The 22,801-nt window shown below is 33.2% G+C and overlaps 2 protein-coding genes across 2 annotated transcripts; one reads left to right on the top strand and one right to left on the bottom strand.

Moving 5' to 3' along the window:
- Positions 1-2,674: 2,674 nt before the first annotated feature.
- LOC108988146 (ras-related protein Rab5) lies at positions 2,675-10,247 on the top strand. Its single transcript, XM_018961282.2, has 7 exons — positions 2,675-2,941; positions 3,046-3,123; positions 4,867-5,034; positions 5,417-5,465; positions 7,887-7,960; positions 9,344-9,437; positions 9,966-10,247. The coding sequence occupies exons 1-7, from the start codon at positions 2,903-2,905 to the stop codon at positions 10,064-10,066; spliced, it is 603 nt and encodes a 200-aa protein (XP_018816827.1). The 5' UTR covers positions 2,675-2,902; the 3' UTR covers positions 10,067-10,247.
- Positions 10,248-12,796: 2,549 nt separating this feature from the next.
- On the bottom strand, positions 12,797-15,023 carry LOC108988258 (butyrate--CoA ligase AAE11, peroxisomal). Its single transcript, XM_018961473.2, has 2 exons — positions 14,716-15,023; positions 12,797-14,589 (listed from the first exon to the last, which is right to left on the bottom strand). The coding sequence occupies exons 1-2, from the start codon at positions 14,911-14,913 to the stop codon at positions 13,039-13,041; spliced, it is 1,749 nt and encodes a 582-aa protein (XP_018817018.1). The 5' UTR covers positions 14,914-15,023; the 3' UTR covers positions 12,797-13,038.
- Between the last annotated feature and the right edge of the window lie 7,778 nt (positions 15,024-22,801).

Genomic DNA, 22,801 nt, shown 5'->3' with positions numbered 1-22,801 from the left:
GTGGAAATATAAATATGGGCGTGTATGTGTATCTTTTATCAAGTTGGCGTGCAGAGTACACCTAATAAAATACTTACATAACATAATTTGATTTTGAATATAATTTTAAATATTTAAATATTTAAATATTACAAATTAAATGTTACCAGTTGAGTGAAGTGAATGATATGCTTTACACACTAGTTTAAAAATAGAATAACTCATATATATATCAGAAATTCTACATAGAAGTCTTACACCACACACCTTTACCTAATCAACATGTTATTTATCATTTTTATCTTTCTATTTTAATGCTTAAATATGTGTGTATTTAAATAGAATGACAAAAATTATAATTCACATATTGGTTAAATGAAGATATATAATGTAAGGCTTTATTGTAGTATTTCATATACTAGTTTAGGAGCTTACGTGCAAGACACATATATCCTGTTAAAAGTCCTACTACATTCTTGATATAGTAAATATAAATTTTAAAATACATATCAATTATAACAAGTATGATAAAGGTAAAGATAATCATAAATCTATGCAACAACTTCTACAAAGGATAATACTACTCTCACCGTTCTATGCTACCGCTCCATTTTACCGGTTTTATTTTTTAATTTTTTTAAAAAATATTAAAAGCGTAAAAAAATACTTGTATGAAAAAACAAAGGAAAAAAAAATCCTATAACTAACCGTAACTGGGAGCTGATTGTAGCATGATTGCTAGAATCAGATAATATGCATACATAACAAATTAAAATAATATGCATCCCTAAAATAATTACAAATGATTATAATTATACTAGAAACATTAAAATTAAAATTATTGAATACAATTAAATAATATGCATTGCTCCACTCATTATAAAACCAGTTAGACATGTACATAAAAATAGTAATAATAATAACATTAACAATAATAATAATAATAATAATAATAATAATAATAATAATAATAATAATAATAATAATAATAATAATAATAATAATATTCTTATAAATGAAAAACATAAAATAATATTATTTGTAATTTTTTAAAAAACTACATGGGTAACAATGAATATGATAAATTAAAGACTAATTATATAAAAATATATAAATTGGAACCTAAACATAATAATTGTATTTTGTAAAATATTATTAGTCCAATGACTATGATTTTTTTTTATAAATTACTATAAAAATAATACGAAAATAAATTTTAATTTCTTAAATAATATTATATGCGAAAAATACTATTATTTTTAAATCTAAAAATAAATATAAAAAAAATATCCTAAGTTGTTAACTTGTTTCACAAAACTTCGATAAACAAATTAATAACTTCAACTGATATTATTTGTAAGAAATTTATAATTTATTATTATTATTATATTCTAATTAATATTAGAATAACAACAAAATTAATTATATTTTTAATGATGAATGAGAGGATAAAAATGTAATTGTGCAAATGAGAGCAAAAACATAATTGATATATACGAGCTCAAAATTCATAAATCACGGGCAAGCTTTAAAAAAAAAAAAAAAAAAAAAAAGTGAACTCCATCATAAAAAAAAATAATAAAACTCACTTTTCTTACCGTGGCCCATGTTTTTACAAACCTATGCAAGACTTATATATTTACCATTACTCTTATACAAATGAGAAAGCGTGAACTTAAATACAAATTACTATTCTATAACTTTTTTTTTTTAGTAGAATAGATTGAGAGAGAAAGAGAGTATGTATATATTAACAAAGAAAAAGTCTAGATGCAGGCACAACTCGGGTTTGCGTGCACACGGTATCTAACGTGGAGCGAAACGCACCATTTTTAAATAAGTGAAACAGTGCGTTTAGATGCTTATGAAGGAAAACTTGGGCTTCGATATTAATGCTCCAAGACGGTGCGTTTTGCATTTCTTTCTCTCAACCAGCTCGACTGTTCTCATAGATCTCTTTGTGCGATTTCATCCCTAGAGCATCATACCTGTTTCTCGAGCATCCCAAGCCATTTCTCTCCACCAACTCGGCGTCTCTCCCAGCTATCGAAGTGTGACTTCATCCCTAATGCATTTCTCTTGGTAAGAAATTTTTTTCATAGAATTTTTCACATAAAACTAATAAAATGAACAAAATCAGATGAAAAAAATCAAAAGTTTTGATCTTAGATCTTACCTGGTTCGATGTCGAGGGGTGGAATGCGCAGGGGATTGATTTTGAACCGCTACTTCTTGTTGAAATTGCAGACGACATATCTTCTTACCTTTTCAAGTCTTTTTTATTTTTTTTTATATAGGCAATGATGTGGCATTTAGCCATGTCAGAGGTGTGCACATATAGGCGTAGCATTGCTGATTAACAAATAAGATGAGAAATCAAAAAAAGTAAACAATAAAAATAAAATAGGCATAAAGGATAAAAATGTAATTTCGTCCATCAAACAAAAATACACTAATCATTTTTGGATAGGCAATTTTATATATTAAAAATTATATTTATAATCTTTATATTATATATATATATTTATTTATTTATGATTATTTTTTAATAAATATAGTATAAAAATGATGAATAAAAAAATTCTTTTAATTTAATAAGAATAAAAAAACAAAAAAATTAAAAATTAAATCTGATATGCGAGGTGGTTGGTGGATAGAATGGCTCTTTATATATACAAGGGAGAGATATAACTATGAATTTTTTTATTTAGAAAACGGTGGAAAATTGAGTAAGATAAACAAAACTTGGAAGAAGATGAGCGTTTCAGCGCGTCAAAAGTGAGACAGCCACCGTACCGTACAAAACCTGGTGGCGAAAACTGAAAAGCATTACGTACAAAGACCGTCACTTCGCCTATTCTTTCTTTGAAGAGACAGACAATTGGATCGATACACACGATTTCAGTCTCTGCAATTCTACTCCATGGCCACGATCGGACACAACAATCTCAATGCGAAGCTGGTCGGTCCGATTTTCATTTCCTCTTTGTGGTTCTAATTCTTCATTTGCTCGATTTGTTTCCCTTCAAGAAAAGTTTAAGATGGTGATTCTGATCTCATAATCAGGTTCTTCTTGGAGACATGGGCGCTGGGAAATCCAGCCTCGTCTTGCGCTTTGTTAAGGGCCAATTCCATGAATTCCAGGTTGTTATTATTCTTCTTCTCCTTCTTTCACTTTTAATTGTCTTTTTTTTTTTCCGATTCATTTTGGTAGTTAAGGGTCTGTTTGTTTCGTTTTAAGATATGTTCTGTAGGAGAATAAACTCAGTTTGTGAAAATTTAATGGAAGCGGCATCTTGACTATAACTAAACAAACAGGATATTAGCGCCGGTTATTTCGATGTCAATCTAAAAAACAATAAGAAGAAGAATAAGAAAAATAGCATCATGATTTTAGCTAAACAAACTGGATATTAGTCTCGATTGTTTCCATATAAATCTAAAAAAGAAATTAAAAAAAGAGAAGAAAAAGAAAACCGTTTGATATATATATATAAATATATATATATATATATATATATATATGTTAAGGCGTTTTTGTAACTACCAGCTCTGAACACAGTCAAGCGTCTGCAAAAGAATAAAAAGAGGGTGGTCGAAAGTCCTTAACCTCCTTAGCCCCCCCACCTTCTTTGGAATCAACGCGATGAAGTGGTATTTAAGCTTCTCTCAAAGTCTCCAAACACGAAAAGCTCTTGAAACACCTTCATAAGATCTTCCTTGACAATATCCCATCATTCCTGGAAGAAACCCTTAGAGAACTCATTAGGCCCTGGAGCCTTGTCTTTGCCCATTTTCCTCACAACTTCGAAAACCTCCTCCTCCTCAAAAACCCTCTCCATCCGAGAGACATCCCTCGGTCCAACGGTGTCGAACACAAGGCCATCAAGGGAGGGCTGCCATCCCATCGGCTTAGATAATAGTTGCTCATAGAAACCAACTACATGGTTATGAATTACCTGCTCTTCCCTACATTCCACCCCATCAATCTTTAGCATCTCTATGTTATTGTTTCTCCTGTGAGAGTTTGCAATACTAGGAAAGAACTTCGTGCTACGATCCCCTTCCCTTAACCACAAAGCTCTTGATTTTTTCCGCCAAGATGTCTCTTCTAATAGTATAATCCTCTTGAGCTCTGCCCCCAACAACGCCTTCCGATCTAATTCTTCCCGAGTAAGAGGAAGATTTTTATTAACTTTAAGAATTCTCCCATTTTATACAAAAACAAGAATTCTCAATGTCTCATCTTGCTTCCTATCCCTGTGTTATGGCGGTTGCTGTATGAGATGGCCAACCTGATGCTTGATATCCGACAAAGGGATATCAATATGTGCGCTGCATTAACATCAATATTTCTTGATGTACCATTATGTGCCACATTTACATATGTATGAGATAATGCTAATTTATGACTAATAATACTCGTAGATACACATAAATTAATGTGGCTTGTCTTATACTCTTATGCTTGTTGTAGCTGCTGTCTTACTAGGATGCTCAGTTGCTTTTTAAACTCTTAAGAACTACTGTGATCAGATATGGAACCCTTGAGAGCCACCATTGAGAAAGAATGAGACAAAGGGAACACATACGAAACTTTTTTTTTTTTAGGTTTTCAATGTTAACTTATAGAACATTACGGGCAGTTATTAATCTGACAAGGGTAACCAAATTAAGTCCCAAGAACTGTCCATTCAGTTGTAGCCCATGTGGCTGCTCACAGTTTGACTCCAAGATGATCAGCTTTCCAACTGTATGAATTGATATTAACTAGAACTTATAAAGAAAATTTTTCTACACGAGTTTGACATGCAATATTTTAGGATGAAGCAATGAGGGGAGTGATTTTCAGTCTTTTTCTTTTTGGGTTAATGATGCTGGTGATAGGAATCAACCATAGGAGCTGCATTCTTCTCACAAACGCTGGCAGTGAATGATGCAACAGTGAAGTTTGAGATATGGGACACAGCAGGGCAAGAGAGGTACCACAGCCTGGCTCCCATGTATTACAGAGGTGCTGCTGCTGCCATCATCGTCTACGATATCACTAGCACTGTATGATTTGTTTCCCCATTGATCTACAAGCATACATGTGTAAGAACTGTGCATGTGCAAAATGAAAGCAAGGTGTTCTGATGAGTTTTGCTAAGGATTTGGTTGACTATGCTCAAAGCTCAAATGCTTTTTCCTTCTGTGATTTTCTAGATAAGCAAATGAAAGTTTTGATAATATACAGTAGGTTATGCTTTATTATTTCAATTTCTTTTTTTTAATAATTTGTGTGCATCAAATGCATTTTAATGAGGTTCAACTTATAAGCTTTTGAAAGAAAGATTTTGAAGATTCCATCTGGTTTTGTGGGGTGTGGCTTTGTTTAATATTCCTTTCTTCGTAGTCAGACTTTGTTGATTCAATACTTCTTTCTTCTGTTTTCTAGGAATCATTTTCACGTGCCAAGAAGTGGGTGCAAGAGCTTCAGAAGCAAGGTGCTCACTAGTTAAGGTTGAATTTGCATATTTACTTCAAACTAAGGTTGAAATTCATATATTGAGAAGAAATGAATTATTAAGTTGAATAAAAGGAACAAGGGCTGTGTTTTCTCTCCCTGTTTATTCATTTATTCTTGTTTTGTTATGTCTGGACTTGTCTTCATTATATTGCATCATGCTATTAACATTCTAATAAAGTTTGCAAAGTGATGTGGCTTGTTGTAACACGTTAGATCTACTTTATGTTAAAAATAACTTTATAATTTAATGTACTATATCAAGTCACATCTATTTGTGAGCTTTCTTTTGTGAGATTTGTTTGTGAACCTGGCACTTCTCTTATGACAATAGCCTAACCTCTCTGACTTAGTAACTTATGATGGGAATTATACTTGTTATGTGGCAGTGAATGAGCTATAAGTAAGTATTTATATTCTTTTCAATAAGGTCAATATCTACTCTACCCTGTATGATGGATCTATATATATAGTTTTATTGTAAAGAAGTGAGCTTTATGGTTGGATACCTTGGAGCAACTTTGGAATTTCTTTGTGCACTCTTAGCTGTTTTGGTTTTCTGCTTTAGTGACTAACGGATCTTCCATTCATGCTTTTCTGATGTCACTTTCCGTTTCCTAGAATGTACTTGGGTGTTTTCTTTTGTATACTTCTTGTGTACATGGGCTTCGCCTATACATCCGTTTCTAATAAAACTTCTTCTTACTTATAAAAAAAAAAATGGTTGGATACCTATATAACGCTTCATTGAAGCCTGATGAATTCTGACACCCCTTCTTTCTTGAAAAGGAAAGAATAAAAGTGGAAATAATAACTCTCAACATTTTAGTAAACAAATGTGAATTACAGGGTGACAAGCTTTATGATAAGATGGAGGCTATACACCACATACCATACTACTTGTTACCTATCAAAAGAAAAAAAAAATAGTTCTAATTCCTAAAATATTGGATTAGTCTCCTATGCTCCCTAAATTTAAAGGTTCTTTCTTTGTTCCTTGAGATTGTTCATTTTGAGCAATGTGATTTTTTGATCCATAAGACTGGAAAAATCACAAGGAAATTGATGACCTGGAAATTAACAATTTTAAAGGAAATTTTTTAATTTTTTACAATCCAGGAACTAAATAGAATCTAATCCTATATTTCAAGGACCACAAGTATAATCTAGCCCATAATGACCAAAGAAAAGTCCAAACCACATCTAGGCTTGTACTCCATAATGACTTGTCAATGTTATAATTGGAGGTCCTTGGAATCATTATATAGGGCAATGTGGGATCCCATTTACCTCCCTCCTATACTTAATCCGGAGTATTATATTCTCCCCCTTATTCCTGATGTCCTAACGATTTGGTATGTTTTTTGAGTCTTCTTATTAACGATTAAATGATTGGATTACAGAATCTTGAATCTTTGTGTTTTGATGAATGATTTATAGTATTCTTTTACTAACGGAAAAGGGTGTTTCATATCCACTTGTACTTCTAGAAAAGAGCATTCATATACGATACAAGATCTTATAGTTCAACAATTGATGGCTAAGAATGTGAGAATTTTGGGGCTGGTTTAGGAGACCTAACATATCACATGCAGTTATGTTCAAATCAGGTTTGTTGGTTGTGTTTCAGCGCAATAGTAGTATCTAGAGCTGAAATGTTTTTTTGATAGGTAGTATCTAGAGCTGATTTTAACATAACTGCATCTAGAGCTGAAATTATCTAAGTAAAAGAGCTGAAACATGTCAAACAGCATATAAGTGGGAAAGAATAGAGAGAAAAAAGAAGAAAGATCAACATAGCATCTCACTTGGGTTCTTGAGCATCACAACCCAGAGGAAGATCCATCACACCTTAAAAAATTTCTTTCTTGTTTTCCCTATTTTTGTTTTTCATTGTCTTCTGAAATATCAACGCTTATATATGCATTATATAGACTTTCTATCTACCCATCTATCGATTGACTTCTGAAAGTATCCACATGACTTATATAGGCCTCTGCCTATCAAGTTTTCGTTGATTTCTCAAAATATTAAAACATGCAAAACACAGACCTAAAACATTATCAAACCCAACTAACTAGCTGCTGGGAACTAGATGGCAATATCCAGATACTCTCGACTTCAAAACTATTCTAGAATGAAAATCTGACAGCAATATTTCAATTCCTCGAGCTTCATTTCATTTCAGAATCTTGTCAAATAACTACATATGATTTTGAATCAGCCTTCTCTCTTCTCTCGTGTAGTATTTCGCCCCTACTCTATTACACTATTTGTATTATTAGTTCCTTTGATAAGTCTGAAAGGCATGCAAATGGTTCAGTTTTTTTTTTTTTGATAATTAGTTCATCTTTTCCTATTTACCTGTTGCGATCATGCGCTCATTTTGGAGTTTCTATAGGAAATCCTAACATGGTTAAGGCTCTTGCTGGGAATAAAGCTGACTTGGAAGATAAGAGGAAAGTGACTGCTGAAGTAAGTATTTATTTTGTTTTACAATTTTCACTGTGATGCTATATTTTGTTTCGCGTGGTGGATCACTTTGTCACTCCTTATTTTTTGGTCTTTTCTTTTTTGATTGTGTTTCGACTCGGGAGTATACAATGACAACTTAGTGCATCTCCTTTATAACAAAGTCTGATTTCACTTCTTTTATCTGTTCAATTTCCTTATTTGAACTTCAATTATCCACTCTTAGGATTTTTTTTATAAGGTAAGCTATTAGCATTTTTACTCCTAACCAATCTTATTAGTTTGTAGCTTCTCATGGATTCCATTAATGGCACAACTGTGAGCTTTTGTGATGCTGGAACTTATATTTAGCAGCTAATGAGTAATATTTGAAGGTTGTTGGGGCTTGTTTAGGGGAAACTAACTGATATGATGCAGATCCCTAACAAAATCCCTAACAAATTAGTTTTGGTTGTTTTCAGGTTGGGAAATTAATGTTTAGGGCTGGAATATTGTGAATTGGGTCAAACACATAAAACTGCAAGTAAAGAGAAAAAGAAATAGAGATACAAATAAAAAAAAAAGGCATAATTCTAGGGATCTTGAGCATCCACCCATGAGAAAGATACATCAGAAATCAAACAAGTAGCTGGCGTTTCCATATTTTTGGTTAATTGCTTAAAAATACAACTACTTAACATGTGGACCAAGTTTTTCATAAGTCAACTCACCTGAAGATATGGCTAAAGTAGATCCAAAGGGGTCCACTACTGACCAGAACTCAAGAAATGAAGCTTAGAAACTGAAAAAAAAATATGGGACAATTGAGCTTACATATTCAGAGAGAGAGAGAGAGAAAAAAAAAATCCTTATCCAGGCGATTGATTCTACAAATAATTTAGTACAAACCAAAGTAGCCCGAGTTAAAACCTTTTAAATTAAAAAAAAAAAATAAAGGCTACATTTCTTCTCCTCAAGCAAGTTCTCTTTGGGTATTTTACCAAATAACCCTTTACCTGCCTTCCCTCTTCTCAAATCTCCACACCATATATTTGCATCATTTTGATTCGTCTGGTGTAAGATTTCAGCATCTGGGAGTTAAACTTTTGGTTAGTTATTCTGAGAGTGAAATTAAACAGTAGTTCCCTTTTCTCTTCAGGTTTTACTGTTTTTCTCTTTGTTTTTAAGTGAGTGGAGTATTTATTTTCTTTCAACCTCATTCTTGATCCAAGGTTAAGCTGTTATTTGATCTCGTTTCATCAGAGTATAAAGGTTTTCTTTTCATCTTTTTCCTCTTGTTTTTATTTTTCCTTTTCTTTATCATTTATTTAAACTCACTATCAAAAAACCTTAAAACCTGTATTTGAAATTGTGTTTATTGTGCTTCAATTGTAATTGATGTTGCAGGAGGCACGTGTATATGCTGAGGAAAATGGGCTCTTTTTCATGGAGACCTCTGCCAAAAATGCCATCAATGTAAATGATATATTTTACGAAATAGGTATTGTACTTTCATTTCTACCATGTTGGGATTCATATCTTGGCATAATTTTTGTACTTTCAGATTTGTTTTGCGAATTTGATTTTTTGTAGGTTTTAATTAAATGGTAGTGTTAACACAATGAGAGTAGTTTTTCCTACTACAGAATGAATCTCTGATATCCCAACTTAAATATCACTCTCTGCATTAGCAATAGAAGTATTAGATTTGTGCCATACTGAAATAAAATTACTTTACAAGTGCGTTGTTTTTAAATGAAGCTCTCACTAGGGGAGCTTTTCTTTCCTTCTGCTATTGAGGATGGCTAAACAGGTGTTCTTTTATATCCATCGGTGCCTGCTATATTTATATTCTGGTTTTCCTTAAGTCACGGAATGGGAGTTTCAGTGTCCATGGGCAGTCATGGTGATATAAACTTTTAAGATAAAAGTAGTGCACGCCTGCAAGTTCCCATCTTGGTAGCATTATAACTTTTTCTTTCCATTTTTTTATGATGGTGACACGTGTCCGAAATTCTTCCATATACAGCTAAAAGGTTTCCTAGAGTACAGCCTGCTCAGAATCCGGCAGGGATGGTTCTTGTGGATAGGCCCGCAGAAGGATCTCAAGCGGCATCTTGCTGTTCATAATGTATTTTCAAACATAAGTTATAGGTCTGTTGTTTTCTCTGCTCTCTGGTTTGCTTGATGTGCATATACTTCAATGGCACTGTGTTTTGGAACAGAAACAAATACGTGGGTCTGATGATGGATTTAAAGAACTACCATTGAAGTGATATATGATCTGAGGTCTCTTTAGCATTGTTGAACATGTCTCTTCTACTAATATTTATCTGTTAGGACTTAGGATGCCCATGTTAAGCACGCTATTGTCGTATTCATGCAAGAATTCCTTTGGTAAATTGTACCAAGTTATCAACCTATGGTTCTCGGGCTTGAAACAGGGAGATGAGTTGTGCTGTCTAGGGCTATTAGCTGCCAAAATTCTAGGGTGGTTGGGCTCTAGATCAGTAGAATTTGATAGCAAAGCTTGTCTTGACTGGACAACATCATCCTCTTTTGTTTCCTTAAAACTATGGAGCTGTTTATTGGTAATAATTCCTCGTCTTTTCCAGGTTCAAAAAACAAAAATTCCCATTTTTGTTGATGATAGGCTCGAATCATCCTACACTTTTGGTGCCACTTTGATGTTTCCATTAGAATTAAAAAGTTTTTAAATTAGAGTAATTATATTTGTAGTCCTGAAGTTTGCAGTCCCTACATACTCTATTTGAAAAAAATAGATAAATTTAAGATCCACATGAAAAAATTATTCTTTTAATGGTGTCTCCCATTTTTTTTAAAGTAGTGCACGGGAATTGCACACTCCAGAATTACATATAACATTACATTTTCTTTGATTAATGTACTAGCCAAAAACAGATCTAAAATTTAAATTACAGGTAATTAACAATAAATAACATGCTAGAAAATAAAACCTGATCTTAAAACTTTAAGAGAAATTATATTTGCAATTGTGGAGTGCGCAAGCGCCATGCAATCTCTTTGAAAAAAAAGAGTAAATATGAGACTCACATGAAAAAACTTAATTTTTTTCAAAATGATTGCATGACGCTTGCGCACTTCACTAATTTATCTAGCAGTGCTCTTTTATAATAATTAAGAGCTTTCCTACTCATCATTTTCATACATTACATACTACACTTATTTTTATTTATTTTTAATTTTCTTTTTGTTTTATTTTTTTGAAACTAATTAAATTTTTCGACTCATCATTTATAAATAATACATTTGGTAAGAGAAAAAAAAGAGAGTAAGCGGTGTGTGGTATGGGGTTAATGAGTAGAATATTTCAATAACTAATTAATGTGAAAAGACTGTTGGATATGTTAGTAAGAACACCTGCCGATAGATTTTTGAGTTTCTCAAGTATTTGTTTGGAAAATTGATCTTATATCATTTCAAAAATTTTCATAATTTACTTTCTAAATATCACTAAAATATAAATATTTTTCAATTTTAAATTTTTAACTTTTTTATCTAATAATTACTTAATTATTATAAATTTTCTGAACTTTCAAATGAAAGATAGAAAACAATACAAATTTTTTGAATTTTAAATTAAAAATAATATTAAAAAATTATATTCTAATAGTATTTTAACTTTATAATATTTTTTTTCAATTTTTTCATTTCAAGAAATACTAGATACAATTATAGAGAGTGCAAGTACTTTTACATACTCATTTGAAAAAAAAATGTAGGATCCACCATTAAAAGAATAATTTTTTAACGTTTGTTCTAAATTTACTAATTCTTTTTAAACAGAGTGTGAGACGTAAATACCCTAAAGTTGTAAATGCCATTTCTCTTTTATTTTTATTTTTTAAAATTTAATAAAATATTTAAATTCAAATTATTTTATTATTATTTATAAACAATTTTATTACTATTTATTGAATTCAATTTTATCTCATTCGTCAACTTAGAATCTTAGATACGTTGTTTTTGAAGTACGGGGTGCGGGCAGATGGCAAAATCCAGGGTTACATGCATGCATATCCATCCATCCGCTAAATATAAGTAACGCTATATATAATTAAAGAATGTATAAATATTATATAATTATTTTGAAAAAAATAAAATTTATTATTAAAGAATTAAATTTTTTTTACACGTAAATTCTATATTTACTCTGTCACGTACGGACGTTATGTTTTTACTTATCTTTTTTAATTGTGTAGCATTTACCTACTCGTCGAAAATAGTAAGATTGAGCAGCGGTGATACTCTTTTGTACTCTGTCACGTACGTACGTTATGTTTTTTGGAAATCTTGTCATCCTTAGCACGTAAACAGGCGTTCCCATTTGCGTCATATCCAACCCAACTCCATTATTGAACTCCTGAGTGATAAAAGTAGATGACCTTATTATATCTCCATCTTCTATATTATTTTGAAAGTAATATTATTTATCATCTTAATTTTTATCATTTTCTTATCATTGTATAATATCATATTAGATAATTAAAAATTATTTATTATATTTTATTTATAAATCTATCATCTAATACTACATTAAGAGATGATGAGAATATAATAAAAATTAAAATGATAAATAAATTTTTTCTTATTTTTGAATAGAGCGTACTTCTATATATATATGTCTGCCTGCCTACACAGCGCAGTACCGTAGGTGGGATTTTTTTTTTTTTCCTCATTACTAAAACGTGCGTTTTATATATGTTCAGTTTTAGTATATATGTTCATCCTAGCTATATATCTCTTTCGCGTCGCAGCTAGCTAGCTCGAGCAAAAGCTGAACATAATCAGAGAATAATTCAACATTAATTGGCTAAATTTCCAGTAAGTGGGAAAACAGATTAAACTACAAATTTTCATTATATATGTAATAGTTACCTCTCTCTCTCTCTCTCTCTCTCTCCAGATATCTCACCAAACTCCCCATCCTTCCCCACGTACATTAATTAACTTAACTTAAACCTCCCACGTACATTAACTTAAACCAATAGTAGTAATAATATTCAAGGTTATCAACCACACTGTACAGCTTTATTCAATTCCGAGTTCTCATGAAACTTTCAGAGACGGGACAAGGCCTGCAGAATCTGCTCGCCATACTGAGGGGCTTGGACATTGGACTTGTCGGAATGATTATCGGAGACAACGAAGTGCTTTGCTTTATCCCTCAGTTCGTTTTTCAGAATCTTTCCTGTTGAGTTCTTTGGCAGCTCGGCCAAGAATACCACTTTCTTTGGAACAGTGAAATGGGGGAGATTTTTCCTGCAATAGGAGATTATCTCTGCCTCGCTCACGTCGACGTCGGTTCCGCCGGCCGAGTTCTTACTGAGGGTGACAAAAGCGCAGGGGCTTTCTCCCCAGTGAGGGTGCGGCATTGCCACAACCGCGGCTTCCAGCACTCTTGGGTGCTTATACAGTACCGACTCCACTTCGACGCTGCTGACGTTTTCACCTCCGGATATGATCACGTCCTTGGACCTGTCCTTGATTTCCAGATACCCATCTGGATGTACAACCCCTACATCTCCTGTTAAGAACCAGCCATCCTTGAACGCTTTGGACGTGGCTTTTGGGTCCTTGAAGTAGCCCTTCATGATGCTGCTCCCACGCAGGACTATCTCCCCCATAGTTTTGCCATCGTGGGGCACACTGGCCATGGTTTTCAAATCCTTTACGTCAACATCAGCCAGCGTTAGTATGGATATACCTTGCCGTGCCTTCAATTTGGCCTGATCATCGCGCGGCAGTTGATTCCATTTGGCCTGCCATTCGCACACGAGTGCCGGTCCGGTTGCCTCCGTCAGGCCATAAGCATGGGTGACGTGGAATCCAAGCGGCTCGATTTTTTCAAGCAGGGCCGCAGGCGGGGGCGCTCCTCCGGTGAGTATTTGGACGGGAGGCGCTATCTTCTGGCCTCGTTCCTTCGGTTCTGCCTGAAGGAGGACGTTGAAAATGATGGGTGCACAGCACATGTGTGTGACCTTGTGCATAGCGATGCTCCGATAGATGTCTGAGGCTGTGGAATTGCGCAGGCAAACGTTGGTGCCGCCGCGCGCGGCGATGCCCCAAGTAAAGGTCCACCCGTTGCAATGGAACATGGGAAGCGTCCACAGATAGACAGGCTCGCTTCCCATTTCCCATCCGAGAACTAGGCTAAGGGTGCTAAGGAAAGCTCCTCTGTGGCTGTACACCACTCCTTTAGGTGCTGATGTTGTTCCTGACGTATAATTCAGAGCAATCGGATCCCACTCATCCTCGAGGTCACCGGGAACATACCTGGGATTGCCCTTGTGGACAAGTTGCTCGTACTCCAACTCGCCTAGCCGGACGCCGGTAGGCGAGTCAATGTCATCGATGACAATTACCAAGGGGATGGACGACTCCGGTACCGTAGAATCCTTTGATTGATCCATGAGTAACCGGAGAGCCTCGCGTGCCAGGGGCACGTATTGGCAGTCCACAAAGAAAACCTTGGCTTCAGAGTGTCGGAGAATGGTGGCTATGGTTTTAGAATCGAGCCGGATATTAATGGTGTTGAGCACAGCCCCTGCCATCGGCACTGCAAAATGCATCTCATACATGGCTGGAATGTTTGGAGCCAATACAGATACCTGCACAAACCAAGTAAAACAGATCATGATCAGTTTCTTTGCTCATGACAAAATAAAATATACGTCCTTTTGCTAATGGGAAAGTGAATCATAATGACCAGCAGCTAGATAGGAAAGCAAACTTACAACATCGTTCTTGACTATGTTAAGGGAACGGAGAGAGGAAGCAAGGCGGCAGCAACGCTCGTATGTTTGCTGCCATGTGAAGCGGGTACGCTCATATATCACAGAGGTACGATTGGCATAAAACTTAGAGGCTCTGTTTAAGAAAGTTATAGGGGAGAGAGGGGCATAATTAGCTCCACATTTCGGTAACTGATCCATTGAAGTTTTTTGAATGCTTACTTGCTAGTTCAGAAGGTGCAATGCAGAGAGAGAGAGAGAGAGAGAGAGAGAGAGAGTAGTGGGGTTTGTGTTGTTGTGATGATGGACGTGAATGATCATAGAATTGGGGGGGAATATATAGTGGTAGATAAGTGTGCACAGAAATCACTTACACATGCAAGGTTGGGCCACTTATTTTAGGTGGGGAGAAGTGTGAGGGAAAATTACTTGAAGCTTTCATGGAAATAAACAAGGAACCTGTCATGGAAGGAGCTTAAAGTTTGAACACACGACTTACTGTTGACCCCTTAATTTCTTGTTGCGCCAAAACTACAGAGTCGAACCTCTTCCAAGTCCCAACTTTCTACCATTTATAATTCTCAAACCAACCACACATTTTTGGGACAAAAATTGTCTTGATAACAGATTATTGTTATTCTATACATCATATTCTTATCCTATTTTAATCATATTAAATAATATATAATATATTCATCACTATTAAATAATAAAAAAATATATAATAAATAATTATTTAATAATAATAAATATATCACATCTTATTTAAAAGAATAAAAATGAGTTGGTAATATAGTATATAAAAATTTTTAATAAGAATTATTTAATAAATAATTATTCAATATTAATAAATATATTATACCTATATAATAAGATAAAAATAAAATAATACTGTAGTAGTAAAATTTTCCAAACATATGTATATATTGCTTTACAAATTGTCTGGCTGCTTGACTCCTCTCGATAGTGGATCCCACGCACGGTCCCACTTCTCCATCGCACCAAATTTTTTCTCTCACTGTCTCTGCGTTCTACGTTCTGCATTTTCTGAGCACGTACGATTCACTGTATCATATGTACGTGAGTTTCGATAATTAAGTTGAGATAAATTAAATTAAGATAAAAGTAAAAAGTAAAAATTAAAATAAAATATTATAAAAATATATTTTTTGATATTATTATTATTTTTTAATTTAATAAATTAAATTATTTATTATATTTTATATAAAAATTTATAATAATTATAATAATAAAATAAGATGAAAATAAATAAATTAAGAATATTTCTCGATCCAACGTGAGATCCATGAACAGATACTGTAGCTGGAGCATAATAATTGTACATATTTTTATTGCGCATGGTTGAACATCGTCAGAAATTTGCACTAAAATTGTACATCATATCTACGATATTATTTTTGGCTACAGCTACAAGGTTGTGAAACGCTCGTCAGTGACTGCCATTGAAAAACTTTACGTTCGGAATAATAATGACATCTTTTTATTTATTTATTTATTTTTTAAAATTTTTTATCTCTTAATATAACATCAAATAATTTTTAAAATAATTATAAAGATGATAATGAAAAATAATTTTCTTTTTACTCTTGTAAATATAGTATTATGGGTTGAAAAATGATATTTAGAGCTTCAGAGTGGATAAATCTTGCGTATTTCTTTTTAAAGAAAAAACTTAATAAATGTGAAACTTGCAAGAACAATAATTTTTTTTAATGATGAACCTCATTTTTTTTAAAGAAAATCCATAATATACTTGTATAAATTATATCTAGCATTGCTCGTCTAGAATAGGATATTGGAGGATAATATATACACACACAAAATTAATTTCCACACCTTTATTTTTCTAAGAAATTGTTAAAATATGCGAACCATATTTTAATGGCACGTAATTTTCTGTTTATACATTATGTTCTGTCGGTTTTGTGATTAAAAGGTTTTGAACTTCATCAACATGAATAGAGACTGAAAAAATCTACATAATTTTTTATTATTCACACAATTTCTATAGATCACATATTTTTTAATTTTTATTATTTTTTTATCAAATATTTAATATATGAATAATGAATAGAAAAATTAAATTAGTTTAAAAAGAATAAACTCAAAAAAAATTAAAAAAAATTAAAAGTTTTAAAATTTTTAAAAAATATAATATATAGTGATTGAAGAAATTGTATTGCATTGTTTATAGAGATTCCAAAACTATATAGAGGGAGGCCGCATTATTAGCTGTAGATCGAATATCCAATTGTTTTATTTTTTTATTCGTTTTGTTTTGTTTTATTCATAGGTAGAGCACTTGAAAATGTTTTTAATCAGTGCAACTCTTATATCGTCGCCATCGATTCAAACTAAACTGATATGATGGCGCATACAGTTTTATTTTTTTTAAATAAATAATGGATAATAATTGGATTATCATTCTCATACTACTTATTTATTATTATTTTTATTTAATTTTTAATTTTATTAATTATTAATAAAATTATATTTTTTAATAATTAAAAATGTTAAAAAAATAATAAAAAAATAAAAATTTTAAATAAATTATAAAGAATAATAAAATAGTAACTCTATCACTTTCCAAAAATAATATTAATACGAGAGGTCGCTGTCTTCCTAAAGTTTTCCTCCATTTAATTTTAATCTTAGTAGATGTGTATTTCCAAGAACTTTATTGGAAGGCATCGACGTAGTTTTTTCCGATTAATTTATGTTGTACTGTACTGACCGGTTCAGATCGGCTTCCAATTTCCAGGATGATAGTAGCTACCTACTGGTTTCTTTTTTTTAATCAGCTACCTACTGCTTTCGACGAATCGACTGGTCACGACTCACTTCAAATTTTCTTGATTTGATCCATTATTGACATCCTCGTCCTTTTCTGTTTTTAAAAAAAATCTATTACAATATTATAAATATAAAGAAATTTAAATTAATATAATTTTATATAATATATTATATTTATTTTATATTTAAAATAATTTAAAATCTAACTTATCTCATCCGACCAATTCATAAATTTATTTTTATAAAATAATTCTACGACTAAAACATTTTTCTGTTAGGACATACAGAGTCATGAAAAATATTTTTCAGAGTTTGACCTATCAAGAGCATTAGTAGTTGAGTTAACAAAATTTGATCAAAATTTAACTACAGAATTCACTTTTATAAATGAGAAATGATACTTACAGTCGTGAGTGTGCAAGTGCCGTGCAGTCGCTTTGAAAAAAGTAAATAAATATAAGACTCATATGAAAATAAATTAATTTTTTAATAATAGACCCTACTTTTTTTCAAAACGATTGCACGACATTTGTGCATTTCACGACTGTATGTAGAATTACTCTTTATAAATTTAATTAGCCACTTTTTAACAACACTAAATAACAGACTCTCTAAATCTATCAATATTTTATTAAAATATTAATTTTGACATTTTCATTTATTTTAATTATAATTGAAATATTTATTCATTATTACAAAAATACACATTAATTTTTTAATATTGATATTGATTTTAAAAGAAAAAATTGGCATCAACTAATCATAATATTGCAGGATTAAAACTTAAAGTACTATAGAAAGATGATGCTTTTGAGACGAATATGAATTTTTTAGAGTTGTGAACTTGAGATTTGGACGCTTCGTGCTTTTGAAATAAAAATAAATTTTCTAGAATTGTAAGCTCGCGCGAAACGAATAGCACGCAAGAGAGATAATTTTTTATGTCAAAATAATATTTGACCAACAACTTTGACTCAACAGATTTGACCAGTGAAAATGATTAAAGTTAAAAGTATTGTAATTTTGTCGAGTTCACTACATAAATTTTTATGCAATCTAATTAACTTTGGTTAAAATAAAAATTTGTTGAGTCCACTACTTGAACTCATTTTTTTTCAAGAATAATGATACCACAAATATATTTTTTTATTGAAAAAATAGTTATATTAAATATTATAAAAAAATATTACGTGTAAATATATTTTTTCCTCCAACAACCAAGACGTGTTGTGTTTCTACACAATTCAACAAGAAAACATTTTGAATCTTCTTCTTGAATCCTCCCTCCTCGTGAACCACAAAAAACAAAGAGTACTGGTCAATTCTTTCAGACCCGAGAAAACCAATTTCAACCACCAATAGCTTGTCCCGTTTGCAGCATCAAATCCAGGTCTTAGGCTTCGTTTGGATTACAAACATTTTTCAATTCATTTCAACTCATCATTATAATTTTTTTAAATTTTAATATAAAATATAATAAATAATTCAATTTTTTAAATTTTAAAATAATTATAATATTAAAAAATAATATTCCAACAATATTTTATCATCTCAACTCAACTCAACTCAACTCACTTTAACATCCAAACGCAACCTACGTGTACAAAATTTGAAATATCTTTAGACTAAAAATACTCTAGATATAGTCAGCTTATTATTTACTATATTTTGGGAGAAATTGCCAAATTTGGATTAAAATTCGGCTTGTAAGTAATTTTTTTTTTAAATTATTTCCTGTTAAAAAGAAGTACAACATCACTTCAATGAGTAGTACTACAGCTACAAATAGATCATATAAAAATAAACTCATAAATTAATATAATTTTATATGATATGTTATATATATTTAACAATAAAAATAACTACACAATCTAACGTATTATATTAAGTAATATCAATTTATAAATTTAATATTTTTATAAAATCTCTTCATGATTAAAAGATTTCTTTAATTCAATTTGGCTGCTGTTGAAGGCGAGTATGTATGTCGTAAACATGCAACATGCACCATTAAATTATGGATAGCAACTCAACTCTTCTCTGGCCAGAATAAATAACTAACAAAATAAATAAAATCTCAACTGATCTTGATCATTCGTTGCTTGTGGTGTGTAATTGTATTTCATATCAAATCTACGTAGGGTCGTCTGTATTGTGTTTTAAATGCCTTTCTACGCATTCCACGTTTTAGTCAATGTAAAAGTTTGAAACAATTTGTATTTCATTGAGTAGTCTTGATGGTATTACACAACGGTCTTTTATAGACATTAGGGGTGTCAAATCGTGTTAACGGGTCGTGTTCGTGTCGTGTCAATGTATGTACATTACACTTAACGGGTCAACACGAACACGACCCGTTAAGGATTTCGTGTCAAAATTCCAAACCCGAACACGACACGATAAGATAACGGGTTGACACGACACGACCCGTTATGATCCGTTAATGAATAAGAAATAAATTGACACGACATAACACGACACGACCCGTTCCGTTTCAACCCGTTTACGTTAATGGGTTGGACATACACGATACGACACGACACGACCCGTTTGACTTAATTGATTTTATATAAATATTTAAATATAAATAATATCTATAAAAAATAAAAAACTAACTACAACTCTAAATTTACAATCCAAACAAATATGATCCACACAATTTGTAATAATATTCATTATTAAAATTACATCCCAAATGTAATAGACAAAACATACAATGTATATATATTAATATTACAATCTCAAATATAATAAAAAATTAAAAACACAGATCTAAACAAATTTAGAACTTGAAGAAGGAAGTGGAACGTCCTTTCTACCCTTTAGGTCTAAGGGTATAAAGGTAAATTTAATTTTTTTAACGGGTTATAACGGGTTATAACGGGTTGACCCGTTAGTGACCCGTTAAGCAATCGTGTCTTAACGGGTCAACCCGTTTTGACCCGAACCCGTTAAGGCTAAACCCTAACCCGCTTTTATCGTGTCGTGTTCGTGTTGGGTTAACGGGTCGTGTCACATATTGCCACCCCTAATAGACATTAGCTAGAATGGAATATTTTAAAACTGTATTATGTTATGTACAAAAATGAAGGAGCACTGTATAGAGTGCTGCGCATAGCACTGTGCATACATTCCAGAAGTTGTTATTTGGCAGAGTTGCTTAATAGTTAATTCTTTTGGCTGTGAGGTTGATGAGCTGACAGACGTTGCAGGGGCAAGTTTGTCCTTAACATCCCCCTTCAAGTCGAGCAACAAAGCTTGAAGACGAAGACTTGAACAATGTGAGATAAACCGTGGAGCTGAGAGAGGTTTTGTAAGCAAGTCTGCAAGCTAGTCTTTCCCCAATATGAAGGCAACACTTAAGGATTTATTCAGTACATGATCACGTACGAAATGAAAATCCATTTCAACATATTTGGTCCAAGCATGAAATACAGGATTGGATGAAAGGTAGGTTTCTCCTCCTATGTTGTAACAATAGAGAATATGAGCACATGTCAGAATGATCCCAAGGTCACGACAAAGATGCTGCAACCAGACAGCTTCAGCTGTGGTGTTTGCAACTGCTTTGAACTCTACTTCTGTTGATGAAAGGGCAATCGTCGACTGTTTCTTGGAAGACCATGATATGAGGTTGCACCTGAGGAAGATGCAGTATCCATTAGTCAACCTGCGATCGTTTGGACACCCTGCCCAATCGATGTCCGAGAATGTAGTGATTTTGGAGGTTGGTGAAGGAGATAATTGCAAGCCGATGGTGGAAGTGTGTTTGAGATACCTAAGGATTCGCTTTTACTACTTTCCAATGTGAAATCCGAGGGTTAGGCATGAATTGTAAGACCTTGCTAACTGCAAATGCAAGGTCTAGTCGTGTAAACGACAAATACTGCAAAGAGCCAACGGTGCTGCGATACTAGGTGAGATCGTTGAAGAGAGGACCAGTGAAGGCATTGAGTTTCTCCGAGGCAGAAATGGGAGTCTTAACTGGTTTTGCCAACTGCATATTAGTTCTTTGAAGGAGATCGGTGATATACTTGTGTTGAGTAAGTAATAATCTTTTGGAGTTAAAACTTGCCTCAACATCCAGGAGGTAATGTAGACGACCAAGGTCAGTAATTGGAAAATCATTACGTAAAGTAGAGATAAGTGTAGTGATGCAGGACATGAAAGAACCCGTGACCAAGAGGTCATCAACATAGACCAAAACAAATATCGTAGCTTTGGCAGATTTTCATATAAACAGAGAGGAGTTTGTAGTCGAGATGACAAACCCGAGATCAATGAGCGCGAGCTTAGGCGAGAATACCACGCAAATGGTGATTGTCGAAGGCCATAAATTGCTTTGTTCAACCTGCAAACATGAGAGGGATCTTGGGGATGGGAGAACCCACGAGTTGAGACATAAAAATCGTTTCCTGCAGTGGTCCATGCAGAAATGCATTATGCACATCAAATTGTCGATTTTCCCAGTCTTGAGAGACAGCCAGAGCAAGAACAATGCATATTGTAATGACCTTGACCACAAGACTGAACGTCTCTTCAAAGTCAATTCCAGACTGTTGAAGGAAGCCTTTAGCAACAAGATGTGCTTTGCGGCGTTCAATTGAACCGTTGACCAGCCTCTTAGTCTGAAATACCCATTTACAAGTGACAATGTTTGTAGATTGAGAGGCTGGTACTAAGGACCATGTTTGATTAGCTAAGAGTGCATGAAACTCTCTAGCCATGGCCTCGCGCCATTCTGGGAATTGGTTTGCAATGGTATAAGTTGCTGGTGTTTCAAGAACAGGGCTGAGGTTTGTAACAAATGCATGTGATAAAGGCCATTAAATGGTGCCATCGTGAAAGTGTCGTGGACGGAGGGAGTTGGTTTGGGATCGAGTGACCATTGAATGAGCATGCTGCTGAGGTGGGGTTGGAAACGTGCTACGCAGAGGAGACAAAAGTGGTGTTGAGGGTGGAGGACCCATAATGGAGGAAGAAGAGGTAGAAGTTACCGTTGGGGAATTTGAAATTAAATGGGGAAGAGCTACGTGAGCGGGCTGAGCATGAGGTGTGGCTTAGGCATGGATGAGTAGGGGAAACTAGACTCGTTGAACTTGACATCCTTTGAGATAAAGGAGTGGCCTGTAGAGATGTGATGGCATATGAAACCTTTGTGGGTTGAGCTTAGACCCAAAAACACACAGGGGACGGATCGAAAGGAGAATTTATTTTGGTTATATGTAGTGGTTAAGGGCCAGCATTCAAACCCAAAAAGATTTATAGTAGAGTA

The sequence above is a fragment of the Juglans regia genome, chromosome 1 (assembly GCF_001411555.2).
Source record: "Juglans regia cultivar Chandler chromosome 1, Walnut 2.0, whole genome shotgun sequence".
NCBI lineage: Eukaryota > Viridiplantae > Streptophyta > Magnoliopsida > Fagales > Juglandaceae > Juglans > Juglans regia.
Note: the sequence above shows the minus strand (reverse complement) of the source record. Positions and strands in the feature narration are given on the sequence as shown.

Excerpts from the sequence above, each read along its gene's own strand:
- LOC108988146 (XM_018961282.2), top strand. The coding sequence starts at position 2,903 with ATGGCCACGATCGGACACAACAATCTCAATGCGAAGCTG. Across the intron at positions 7,961-9,343 it reads AGAGGAAAGTGACTGCTGAA|GAGGCACGTGTATATGCTGA; the intron begins GTAAGTATTTAT and ends TTGATGTTGCAG. Across the intron at positions 9,438-9,965 it reads TGATATATTTTACGAAATAG|CTAAAAGGTTTCCTAGAGTA; the intron begins GTATTGTACTTT and ends TTCCATATACAG.
- LOC108988258 (XM_018961473.2), bottom strand. The coding sequence starts at position 14,913 with ATGGATCAGTTACCGAAATGTGGAGCTAATTATGCCCCTCTCTCCCCT. Across the intron at positions 14,590-14,715 it reads ACATAGTCAAGAACGATGTT|GTATCTGTATTGGCTCCAAA; the intron begins GTAAGTTTGCTT and ends TGGTTTGTGCAG.